Source organism: Sander lucioperca, chromosome 5, assembly GCF_008315115.2.
Source record: "Sander lucioperca isolate FBNREF2018 chromosome 5, SLUC_FBN_1.2, whole genome shotgun sequence".
In the NCBI taxonomy this organism is placed as follows: domain Eukaryota; kingdom Metazoa; phylum Chordata; class Actinopteri; order Perciformes; family Percidae; genus Sander; species Sander lucioperca.
The window spans coordinates 27,053,056-27,065,908 of NC_050177.1; the positions used below are offsets into that span (position 1 = coordinate 27,053,056).

A 12,853-nucleotide genomic window follows, 5' to 3' on the forward strand; every position below is an offset into this window, starting at 1 on the left:
AAACACTTAATGAATAATGTTTACAAAGTTCTCTATTTCTTGTTTTGAAATTTGTTCATTCAATAGTACTCTACACACAGGCTTGAAAGACAACTTTAATTCACTGATTTCACTTTACATAATTTCCTTCAAACTTTCGATAACTTGAACATATTCTGCTACCGCCACACGGGAGCGCCAACGTGCAAAACATCCAACCACAATTGTTAGAGGCCTGAAGTCGCCTCATAACACAAAGGTCATGGGTCTGAATCCACCAGCCAACTTTGTAGATTTCTATGACATACACTGACTATGTTTACAAGCACATATTTTTGCTCTTATTCTTAAAAAGACAATATTCTGACTAAGCTGTTTACGTGCCTAAGGAAAGTTAATGTTCCAAAAATATTCCTGTATATATTCAGCCGTGCAAAATAGGATTTTTTAAAAAGTTTTCCAGAGGCTTGTTGGAGCATGTGAACACAGCCTTCTTCTTTCATTCCTTCAACCACCTTCTTTAAAAGGTTGCCGTAGCAATGGTTGTGCATATCTAAAAAACTGTTGATATCCAAGTCTTTGATAATGGTTAAAAGTAGCTGTGTTTCTCCTTTTCTTTTGGCCATATCTCTACCGCAGCCCTGAAAACTGTCAGCTGGTTGGTTTGTGCACAACAACCATATCAAAACACAGAGCTGACCATAAGCCATAAACACGCAAGAGGCCGTAAAATGTCACAAACTACAGCAAAAAAAAAAAAAAACTGATTGAGATGCAGATTCTAAATCCACTGTATACATGTCCAAAGAATGCTTCTAAAATCTGAATAATACTGGTATATCCCACATATCTTTATCTGACAATGCTATATTCAGAAAAGGCATTATTATGAAAATCCAAACTGAATATTCTGTTTGCATGACCTGGATCAAATTTTGACAATTGTCATATTTGGAATAATAGTGGAATATTAGTTACATTAACATACTCAATGTTCTACAATAGTTTTGATCACTGGCATATCAGCATTTCATGTTCAGCATACTTTTGTCTGGAAAAGTCAAGACATTTTACATCCCAGAAATAATTTAAATAGAAATAGATTCTTAAGAATGAGTCACAGTTCGGACAAAGCGAAAGCACTTCAGTGTATTCATGATCTGCTGTCTTATTTCGGCGGTTCTGATGCCGTAGATGATCGGGTTGAAACAGCTCGGAAAGAACAAGTACATGGTGCTGAAGAAAATCCGAATGGGTTCAGGGAGACCGTTTCTGATGCGATACGACAGGAAAGCTGTCAGTATGATGGTCAAACTGACACTCATGACTACAATGTGGGTGACGCAGGTATGAAGCGCTTTGATACCTGACTTGCCAGAACTCAGCACAGAGCTAAATATGACGATGTAAGAGGCAGTGATTACAATAAAGTCAGCTACAGGGATGACGACCACTGCCAGCAACCCAACCAGGTTGTTGATGGCGATGCTTCCACAGGCCAGCTCCACTAAGGCCATGTGCTCACAGAAACAGTGGTTCATCACGTTTCTGAAGCAGAATGACAACTTTCCTGCCAGGCTCACTACAAGCGAGACCATGAACACATTTCTGAGCACTAGTGGGATGATAAACTTGAGGAATCTTGTTAACGCCATGCGTTCATGATAGTAGAGTGGCATGCAGATGGCAAAGTAGCGGTCCAGCGCCATCCACAGCAGCAACGTCGACTGAAAAGCTCCTAGCAAATGAATGAAGTGCATCTGAATCAGGCAGCCAATCAGAGAGATTCCCCTCCAGTCAAACAGGAAGCTCAGCAGCATATGGGGGACGAAGAACAGCGGGAGACTCAGGTCCACACACGCCATGCCGGCGATGAGGATGTACATCGGTGAGTGGAGGCTTCTCTGTGAAATGACGACGTACAGCAGCAAGGAGTTGGCCGACAGCGACACAACGAACATTATGAAATAAGGGATGAAGAGGACGGGCCTCAGCACTCCGAGTTCGCTGAAGCCGTCGAGGATGAAGTGTTTGTGTGAAGAGACGTTCTCCATCCTTACTTCCTCTTAATAGCCACCTTCAGGGTTGACTTTGATCAGCCTGAAAACAGAGACAAACATTTAGATAGTTAATTCACGTCTCCATAAGTGTGTTCCTGTGTGTGTGGCACAAAACCACTCTAAGGGTGTTTTCACACCTATAGTTGGTTTGCTCTGGTCTGAATCAGCGAGAACAACAAAGTAAAAACAGGAAGAAGGTCCTGTGTTCTGGACGTCTCCATGGCCAAACCAGCTTATTTCATTTACATAATTTTTCAGACATTGTTTTTAAGTCTGCTCTGCTCAGCGAGACTTCGCTCTGCTCTGCCGGTGTCTGTCTCTAACTTAAGCGGCTTGTTTGACCACGGAGATGTGAGTGACGGCGAGCTTAACCGCAGTCTACTTCTGTGAGAGAAACAGTGAAGCTGCTACAGTTTGCTGCTCTGTCGCATCGAAGATTGCAAAGCACAACTGACTACAGGAGACATTAGCTCAGACTTGTGGAGTACACATAGTTAGGGCCAGTGATGTAGTCTAATGTATTGTAGTGGGTATACTGTACCACTTTTATTTTCCTGGCTCATAATGGGCCTTTTGGGGGGGGAGGGGGGGGGCAAATCAAAGTATGAGGTCTGGGTGTCCTCCCCCAGGGTTATTTTGAACTTCAAAGACTTTATTTCCTGCCTTCTGATACCCTTTTATTCACCAATCTTTGGTGTGAATACCTTTATTTATCCGATGAGAAGGAAAACAGATGACATTCAAATATATAAAAAATATAATGGAATATAAAGCAGTAAGGGGGCTTTCACATCAGGGACCTGAGCCTGGATCACAAAAGTTGACCCCAAAGCAACGAGGACAAAATAAAATAGGCTACTTATATTTGTCTTAAATGTGCGGTGAAGGGAGGATACTGACGTTAGTGTAGGTGGAGCATTTGGGCCCAGTCGCTACGCACACACTACGCACACACTACGGACTGTGCTCAGCGAGGAGCGGGTCGATGAAAGATGAGAAGTCTCTCTGCATGTTCTACAGTGTTAGTTTAGTTTGCTGTCACATTACTCAACCCCGTATTTGTGAATACAAATATTTGTATAAGTGAAAGTTCTGTCACAAAACTATGTTGTTGTGTATCATTGCACATTTTTAAGTGGGTATATGGAAATCCTAGAGATTTCTGCGTATACCTGCGTATCACGTAAACTACACCACTTCAAGGTCGGATCAAGTTCTCACCACAAACAAACCACTCCAGAGTTGATTTGAAAGCATCAAGGTGGTCTTGGTATGCTTCTTTGGTCAGCTTTTGGCGCGCATTCGAGTGTGATTGCTGCATTCACACATGCCCAAACAAACTGCATCGAGGGGGAAAACCAACTCTAGGCTAGTAAACACAACTAAGTGAGGCAGGTGTGAAAGCCCCCTAAAAATGAGGTGCTTTCTATGGGGACGAACACTACAGTTATCTTTATAGGATAGGAAAAAGTCAACCTTGGGCTTCAGCCAATCCTGTTTTGGGTTGGTGATTGTCTTTGTTATATTGTGTGGAAGGGAGTGGTGTAAACATGTATAATAATGTTTTTGTCAATTGCACATTCACACAAATTGTCATGCTTTGTTCGTTACAATGCAAACCGAAATACACTATTCACTCATTCATTCACCAAAATAATGGAGCCTGCTGTCACTCTCAAAAGGTATTTTAAAACAAGGACCTGAACTACAACTAAACCTAAGTTATTTATGAACTAGACTGTAGATTGGGAGACCTGTTTTCGGTTGTGGTACGCAGTGAATTTATCATTAAGTTTAGGGTTAGGGTTAAGATTTGGGTTAAAACACAACGCCCAGGATGGGCACTGTGAGGGGCACAGGCACAACAGGACCACTGGTGTGAATAAAACACTTAAAAACCTCCTTAAAAAAACAAGTTTGGTTATATAAAAGCTATTCAAAAGAAAGCAAGATATTAAAAGCTGGTTAAAAGAACCACTGGACAGGACGGACAGCGGGAGAATAAAACTTTAAAGAAAAGGTCATCTCCACACCTGCCCTGGTCTCTCTCCTGAGGAGATTAAGAAATAAATAATTACAAAAATATATTAAATTATGAAAACAAAAGCCCCGGCGTAGCAATATAAAAACATTTATCCCAATGTCAAAGGAATATTATTTAACATTAAAAAGGCCTAAAAACATTTAAAAAGTCGAGAATACTGTCTGAATTACTTGCCCTTGAGGTTAAAAAGTACAAATACCATTAAAAATGATTAATAAGTGCTGAGGTTTAACAGTGCTTAAACACACAATAAATAACCATAAATATTAGTCAATAACAATCGATAATTTAAAATATATCATAGAATAAAACCACACTGTTAGTCCTGCATAAAACCAATGACATGTGTATTATCATGTTAAAACCTTGAGGCAAGTAATTCAATGTGTAATAATAAATGATAATAATAACAATAACAATAATAATAATAATAATAATTAATAAAAATTATTATTCTTTCCTTTTAATTGCCACCTGCAGAGGGGGTCCCACCTAATATGTTTTTACGTTTTTTTTTAAAAAATATTTTAAAGATGCCTTGGTTGTCCATTATAATTTTTGTTCTACCATATATATATTTTAATAATTTTATTGTTTCATTCTCTATTTTTTATATTTATTATTATTATTATTATTATTATTATTATTATTATAATAAATATTAAAAAAATAGAGAATTAAACAATAAAATTATTAAAATATATATATAGTAGAACAAAAATTATAATGGACAACCAAGGCATCTTTAAAATATTTATTAAAAAAAACCCGTAAAAACATATTAGGTGGGACCCCCTCTGCAAGTGGCAATTAACCCCCGAAAAGGAAAGAATAATAAAATCTAAAACGCATGCTATAAAAGATATAAATATGTAAATATATAACAAATACACAGTTATTATTAAACATTAATATGGATTAAAGCAATAAGAAAAGTCATATCATAATCAGATACACAGTCAAATTCAGGTTGGGTTATATAAAAAGAAAGCCTTAGGGTTAGGGTTAAGTAAATAATAAGTAAATAATTATAAAATATAATTCAAATTGAGACTTAGGCTCTAAAAAATGCAATATCACAGTTTTGGTGCAACAGACACACAGAATATGTATGAATATAAACAGCTTTGTGAGGACTCACTTGTTTTTGGCATCAATCAAACGTTAAGTAAGGGATAATGTAGAGTGAGGCGGTCATTATTATGAATTAGAACCCTGACAGCCTGAGGCAGGGCCCCGACACTAAGCCTAAAATGCTGGTATTGGTATCGGTGAGTATTCGAGTCTATGCACTGATCCGATACCACATAACTTAGCCACAACAAGAATCTACTAGTAGTTTGTTTATGTTCTTTTGACTGACTGTCAAACTAGTTAATAAAAGAAAGTTCTATGGCATACATCCTTTGTACGTATTGTTCATATATTACAAAGAGTTTAAGCTGAGCCAGGCCATACAACAACGATAGCAATTTTATCATAAACATATAGGGTTGGTAGTTTACAGCTATTTTTGTAACGCAATGTTATCGGATTGTTACTCCGTATCAGCCGATACGCAAGTTCAGGTATTAGGAAGGAAAAAATGGAATTGGAGCATCTCTATTTATAACTTAAGTTACCTGAGGATGTTGAACGCTGAACCGTAAAAGATGATTAAAGATTAGATATGTTTGAGTAATCACACAGTAAAATAAATCTTTGATCAAAGTATACTGTAGAGTTTGCTAAGACCTAAAACAAAGTGTGATTTTAAAGCTGTACAAACACAATTGACTTGACTTCACTGGGTTGGAACTCTGTGACATAAAAAGCAAATGCATTATTAATTATTACAATGTGTAGAGGAAGTTTGATTCTTCAGTGAGTCCCAGAACAAACACACCGCTTCATCAGAGAAAGAAAAGAGGTTCCTGTAACAGGCCTACAGTCACTTGTTAGAATTCAGCATGAATTCAACTTGTTCTCAGTTCAGGTTCTCTTGTTTTGGAAGTTTTCCAAGGATGTCTCTATCTAGAAGAGTGCAACATACAAACATTGATGAATATATATGACAATAACATTATTTTAGAACACGTCAAACAACACAAGGTGAAATAACCTCCCATCACTGTCTGACTGTTTTGCTGGTTTGAAGAAAATCAGATTTCAGGCCTCAAACACGAAGAGCTACTGACAGTTCAGCTCTGTAAAAAAGAAATAAGCTGATTTTTACTTGTTCTCTGTGTTCGTCAGTAAATGTGTCACGTGCTGACTCTCCTTCATCCATCCCTTCGTCTTCCTACAACTCAGCACTTTAATACCCTCTGTCTGACACTGCCATTGGCTGCACAGACAAAGTTCAACAACTCATCATCTTGCAGCCAATTGACTGAGTGTAAAAATCAAAGAGCGATGACAAGTTATGGCTGCTCACTAGGGCATTATAGGCCACGAATAGTGTTAGTTAAACTTTAGACTACTCCCCAAAAGTCGATGAAAAGTTGAATATAATCTCGGCAATAAACATGAATGTCCCCAGATTTCTTTTATTGAAAAACATCAATAGTGGCTGACACAGCGGAATGAGCTGTCATAAGGACACAGATTATTAACACATTTTCCTCAGATGGTAAGTGTAAACAGAAAATAGGCAATAAACATGCAAACAGAAATTCAAATCCTAGCCTACTCACCACTTATAAACACGCCGTAATGAAAGTGCAAAAATAGAAAATACTCAACATCTGTGTGTAATAAACTGACAGTTACTTGCTGTCACTTCTGTCCTCATTGTTTATCCTCATTTTGCACTTCTGGTTAGCAACAACTGTCCCGCTACTTTACTGCCTTGTACTTCAATGACTTGTTTACCCACAGCGCCCCCTGCTGCATATCTGATGTAATAACATGGCTAAATGATACATTGCCACTACTTTATTTCTGCACCATGTTAAAACCACAGTTGAACAGATATTCCACAATAATGTGCTGCTACAATGAGCAGTTTTAATGGTCAAATATTCAAACAGTCAACTATTTTGGAAAACCCCTAATGCTTACAATGTCTCATCAGCAACTGTAGTACTGTACTGTCATTTCATGCTGTATTCACATTGCTTGGTTTGTAGATGTCGGTCGTAGCAGCAGTCACATTGTGAGAATTTGGTCCTTAAATTTTTTAGTTTTTAAGATTATATTTTGGGCATTCTAGGCCCCCATTTCTACAGGACATCCTAGACCTGAAAGGGGAGAGAGAGGGGGAATGACATGCAGCAAAGGACAACAGGTCGGAGTCGAAACCGTGGCCGCTGCATCGAGGAGCAAACCTCTACACATGGGCGCCCGCTCTACCAGGTGGGCTACCCAGGTGCCCAAGGTCCTAACATTTTTGACACTGTTAGAATTTTGACACAGGCTGACTTTGGTCCAAAGCAGTAAAGCAGTGGATCTTTGTCTCAATTCAATCCAGGATCACTGTTTTGTCACGACTGCCAACTTAAGTCTGAAATGGACCAAAATCTACCAGTGTAGGGAGGCCTTTATTTGAAAAAGATGGTCTTTTGCTGTGTTTCCACAACGTTGTTCGGCTCTGCTCAATTGCACGTTTTTGGGCAACACTTTTCTCTTTTCGTTTGCCGCTAAATATGGTACTCCCCTTAGAGTAGGGATTCCCAGCTGATCGCCATAATGATGGCTTGTGATACTGCTGTGACATCATCATCAACACGACACTTGCTGAATCCTTTCATTGGCAACCAAACAGAGGAACGTCTGTTTTCATCAATTTATGGTGTAGTGTACGTAAAATACACCATAGTTTTGCGGGCTGCCTTCTTTTAAAATCTTGGTCAAGTGACTGCTTGGTGGAAAGGCAGCTTTGGTGTCAACAGCTAACAAAGCAGTCTGACATGACAATTGCAACTATCGGCTTTCACATAGAATTTTTCCTCATTTCATCATTTTTTCATTACATTTGTGAAATGATATTTTAGAAATGGTTCAGCCCGGGGTCTACTTCTAGTAGGGCAAACCCGAAACCTTAACCCCTCAAACCTCCCTGTGTCATTCTGCTGCTTCAGGAGAAGTCTGGAGAACCCCTTGGAGACTTAGGTTACCACTACAGCAGGCACTAATGACTGTGTGACCTTAATTTTAAGCAGTCACCTCCACAATAGAGGCTTTAAAAATTGCCCACTGATTCTACGTCCCTAGACACCCCCGGCATGTCAGAAACATTCTTCCAAAAGTGGGAGTTATGTAGTTTTGCAAGTTGTAGAGTTAGGACGCCACCTTATAAACTTAGTGAAACGCTTCATAAATTCATAAATTCATAGATTCATAAATGTTCATGTCTTGTAAATGGGCACATGCTGTTATTTCTACTCTTTAACATATATCATTAATTACCCTCTGTAGCGCCATTATTGTCATGCAGTTTTGTTGAATATAAATATTATGTTATATTATATTTGACTCATTTCATTTTTGCCATTAACGTCTGATCTTTTTTTCGTCATGAAAATAGGCTTCCAAATGGTAGAGTCACTTTACATTTTTAAATGTTTCTTAAGAATGAGTCCCAGTTCAGACAAGACGTCAGTGTGTTCACAATGTGCTGTCGGATCTTGGCGGTTCTGATGCCGTAGATGATCGGGTTGAAACAGCTCGGGAACAGCAGGTACATGGTGCTGAAGAACACTCGACTTGCAGCAGGGAGACCGTTTCTGATCTGATACGACAGGAAAGCAACAACGATATCAAAACACAGAGCTGACCGTAAGCCGTGAACACGCAAGAGGCCGTAAAATGTCACAAGCTACAGCAAAAAAAAAAAAAAAAACTGATTGAGATGCAGATTCTAAATGCATGTCCAAAGAATGCTTCTAAAACCTGAATAATACCGGCATATCCCACATGTCTTAATCTGAAAATGCTATATTCAGAAAAAGGCCTTATTATGAATATCCAAACTGAATATTCTGTTTGCATGACCTGGATCACATTTTGACAATTGTCATATTTGGGATAATAGTGGAATATTAGTTACATTAACATACTCAATGTTATACAATAGTTTTGATCACTGGCATATCAGCATTTCATGTTCAGCATACTTTTGTCTGGAAAAGTCAAGACATTTTACATCCCAGAAATAATTTAAATAGAAATAGATTCTTAAGAATGAGTCACAGTTCGGACAAAGCGAAAGCACTTCAGTGTATTCATGATCTGCTGTCTTATTTCGGCGGTTCTGATGCCGTAGATGATCGGGTTGAAACAGCTCGGAAAGAACAAGTACATGGTGCTGAAGAAAACCCGAATGGCTTCAGGGAGACCGTTTCTGATGCGATACGACAGGAAAGCTGTCAGTATGATGGTCAAACTGACACTCATGACTACAATGTGGGTGACGCAGGTATGAAGCGCTTTGATACCTGACTTGCCAGAACTCAGCACAGAGCTAAATATGGCGATGTAAGAGGCAGTGATTACAATAAAGTCAGCTACAGGGATGAGGAACACTGTCAGCAACCCAACCAGGTTGTTGATGGCGATGCTTCCACAGGCCAGCTCCACTAAGGCCATGTGCTCACAGAAACAGTGGTTCATCACGTTTCTGAAGCAGAATGACAACTTTCCTGCCAGGCTCACTAACAGCGAGACCATGAACACATTTCTGAGCACTAGTGGGATGATAAACTTGAGGAATCTTGTTAACGCCATGCGTTCATGATAGTAGAGTGGCATGCAGATGGCAAAGTAGCGGTCCAGCGCCATCCACAGCAGCAACGTCGACTGAAAAGCTCCTAGCAAATGAATGAAGTGCATCTGAATCAGGCAGCCAATCAGAGAGATTCCCCTCCAGTCAAACAGGAAGCTCAGCAGCATGTGGGGGACGAAGAACAGCGGGAGACTCAGGTCCACACACGCCATGCCGGCGATGAGGATGTACATCGGTGAGTGGAGGCTTCTCTGTGAAATGACGACGTACAGCAGCAAGGAGTTGGCCGACAGTGACACGACGAACATTATGAAATAAGGGATGAAGAGTATGGGCCTCAGCACTCCGAGTTCGCTGAAGCCGTCGAGGATGAAGTGTTTGTGTGAAGAGATGTTCTCCATCCTTATTTCCTCTTATTAGGCACCTTCAGGTTTTGACTTTGATCAGCCTGAAAACAGAGACAAACATTTAGATAGTTAATTCACTTCTCCACAAGTGTGTTCCTGTGTGTGTGGCACAAAACCACTCTAAGGGTGTTTTCACACCTATAGTTGGTTTGCTCTGGTCTGAATCAGTTCTTAAACTTGGATCGTTTTCCCCCCTTGGTTCAATTTCGTTTCACACGGAGAAAAATCCAAGCCAACCAAAATGCATCATTACAAACCACGCAAGGACATTCAGTCCTCTTATTGGTCAGATGTGTCTGGGGGGGCGAGAACAACAAAGTAAAAACAGGAAGAAGGTCCTGTGTTCTGGATGTCTCCATGGCCAAACCAGCTTATTTCATTTACATAATTTTTCAGACATTGTTTTTAAGTCTGCTCTGCTCAGCGAGACTTCGCTCTGCTCTGCCGGTGTCTGTCTCTAACTTAAGCGGCTTGTTTGACCACGGAGATGTGAGTGACGGCAAGCTTAACCGCAGTCTACTTCTGTGAGAGAAACATTTAAGCTGCTACAGTTTGCTGCTCTGTCGCATCGCAGATTGCAAAGCACAACTGACTACAGGAGACATTAGCTCAGACTGCTGAACACACCTGACTACAGGAGACATTAGCTCAGACTTGTGGAGTACACATAGTTAAGGCAGTTCGAGGTCAGATCAAGTTCTCACCACAAACCACTCCAGAGTTGGTTTGAAAGTTTAAAGGTGGTCTTGGTGTGGTAGCTAGGCCAATTAACATAACTAAATGAGGCAGGTGTGAAAGCCCCCTAAAAATGAGGTGCTTTCTATGGGGACGAACACTACAGTTATCTTTATAGGATAGGAAAAAATCAACCTTGGGCTTCAGCCAATCCTGTTTTGGGTTGGTGATTGTCTTTGTTATATTGTGTGGAATGGATTGGTGTAAACATGTATAATAATGTTTTTGTCAATTGCACATTCACACAAATTGTCATGCTTTGTTCATTACAATGCCAAAATTCACCATTCATTCATTCATTCATCAAAATTGAAACCGCAATAATGGAGCCTGCTGTCACTCTCAAAAGGTATTTTAAAACAAGGACCTGAACTACAACTAAACCTAAGTTATTTATGAACTAGACTGTAGATTGGGAGACCTGTTTTCAGTTGTGGTACGCAGTGAATTTATCATTAAGTTTAGGGTTAGGGTTAAGGTTTGGGTTAAAACGCAACGCCCGGGATGTGCACTAAAAACCTCCTTAAAAACACAAGGTTATATAAAAGCCGTTCAAAAGAAAGCAAGATATTAAAAGCTGGTTAAAAGAACCAATGGACAGGACGGACAGCGGGAGAATAAAACTTTAAAGAAAAGGTCATCTCCACACCTGCCCTGGTCTCTCTCCTGAGGAGATTACAAAATAAATAATAACAAAAAATTAAAAAAAAGTATTAAATTATAAAAACAAAAGCCCCGGTGTAGCAATATAAAAACATCTATCCCAATGTTAAAGGAATATTATTTAACATTAAAAAGGCCTAAAAACATTTAAAAAGTCTAAAATACTGTCTGAATTACTTGCCCTTGAGGATAAAAAGTACAAATACCATTAAAAATTATTAATAAGTTCTGAGGTTTAAAAGTGCTTAAACACACAATAAATGACGATGAATATTAATCAATAACAATAGATAATTTAAAATACATCATAGAATAAAACCACACTGTTAGTCATGCATAAAACCAATGACATGTGTATTATCATGTTAAAACCTTGAGGCAAGTAATTCAATGTGTAATAATAAATAATAATAATAATAATAATAATAATAATAATAATAATAATAATAATAATAATAATACAAAATATTACAAAATAGAGAAAGAAACACAATTATTAAAATATATATAAGGTAGAACAAAAATTATAAAGGACAACCAAGGCATCTTTAAAATATTTATAAAAAACAAACGTAAAAACATATTAGGTGGGACCCCCTCTGCAAGTGGCAATTAACCCCCGAAAAGGAAAGAATAATAAAATCTAAAAAGCATGCTATAAAAGATATAAATATGTAAATATAAAAACAAATACACAGTTATTATTAAACATTAATATGGATTAAAGCAATAAGAAAAGTCATATCATATAAAAGAGAAATATCGTATAAAAGAGAAAGGTTAGGGTTAGGTTTGGGTTAAAACGCAACGCCCAGGATGGGCACTGTGAGGGGCACGGGCACAAGGGGACCACTGGTGTGAATAAAACACTTAAAAACCTCCTTAAAAACACAAGTTTGGTTATATAAAAGCTATTCAAAAGAAAGCAAGATATTAAAAGCTGGTTAAAAGAACCACTGGACAGGACGGACAGCGGGAGAATAAAACTTTAAAGAAAAGGTCATCTCCACACCTGCCCTGGTCTCTCTCCTGAGGAGATTACAAAATAAATAATAACAAAAAATTAAAAAAAAGTATTAAATTACAAAAACAAAAGCCCCGGTGTAGCAATATAAAAACATCTATCCCAATGTTAAAGGAATATTATTTAACATTAAAAAGGCATAAAAACATTTAAAAAGTCTAAAATACTGTCTGAATTACTTGCCCTTGAGGTTAAAAAGTACAAATACCATTAAAAATGATTAATAAGTTCTGAGGT

At 38.5% G+C, this 12,853-nt stretch overlaps 2 protein-coding genes across 2 annotated transcripts; both read right to left on the reverse strand.

Moving 5' to 3' along the window:
• Positions 1-1,085: 1,085 nt before the first annotated feature.
• On the reverse strand, positions 1,086-2,033 carry LOC116057861 (olfactory receptor 52E8-like). Its single transcript, XM_031310448.1, has one exon. The coding sequence runs from the start codon at positions 2,031-2,033 to the stop codon at positions 1,086-1,088; it is 948 nt and encodes a 315-aa protein (XP_031166308.1).
• Positions 2,034-9,194: 7,161 nt separating this feature from the next.
• LOC116057862 (olfactory receptor 52E8-like) lies at positions 9,195-10,188 on the reverse strand. Its single transcript, XM_031310449.2, has one exon. The coding sequence runs from the start codon at positions 10,186-10,188 to the stop codon at positions 9,241-9,243; it is 948 nt and encodes a 315-aa protein (XP_031166309.1). The 3' UTR covers positions 9,195-9,240.
• Positions 10,189-12,853: the final 2,665 nt, after the last annotated feature.

Coding starts and splice junctions, on each gene's coding strand:
- LOC116057861 (XM_031310448.1), bottom strand. CDS start 2,033: ATGGAGAACGTCTCTTCACACAAACACTTCATCCTCGACGGCTTCAGC.
- LOC116057862 (XM_031310449.2), bottom strand. CDS start 10,188: ATGGAGAACATCTCTTCACACAAACACTTCATCCTCGACGGCTTCAGC.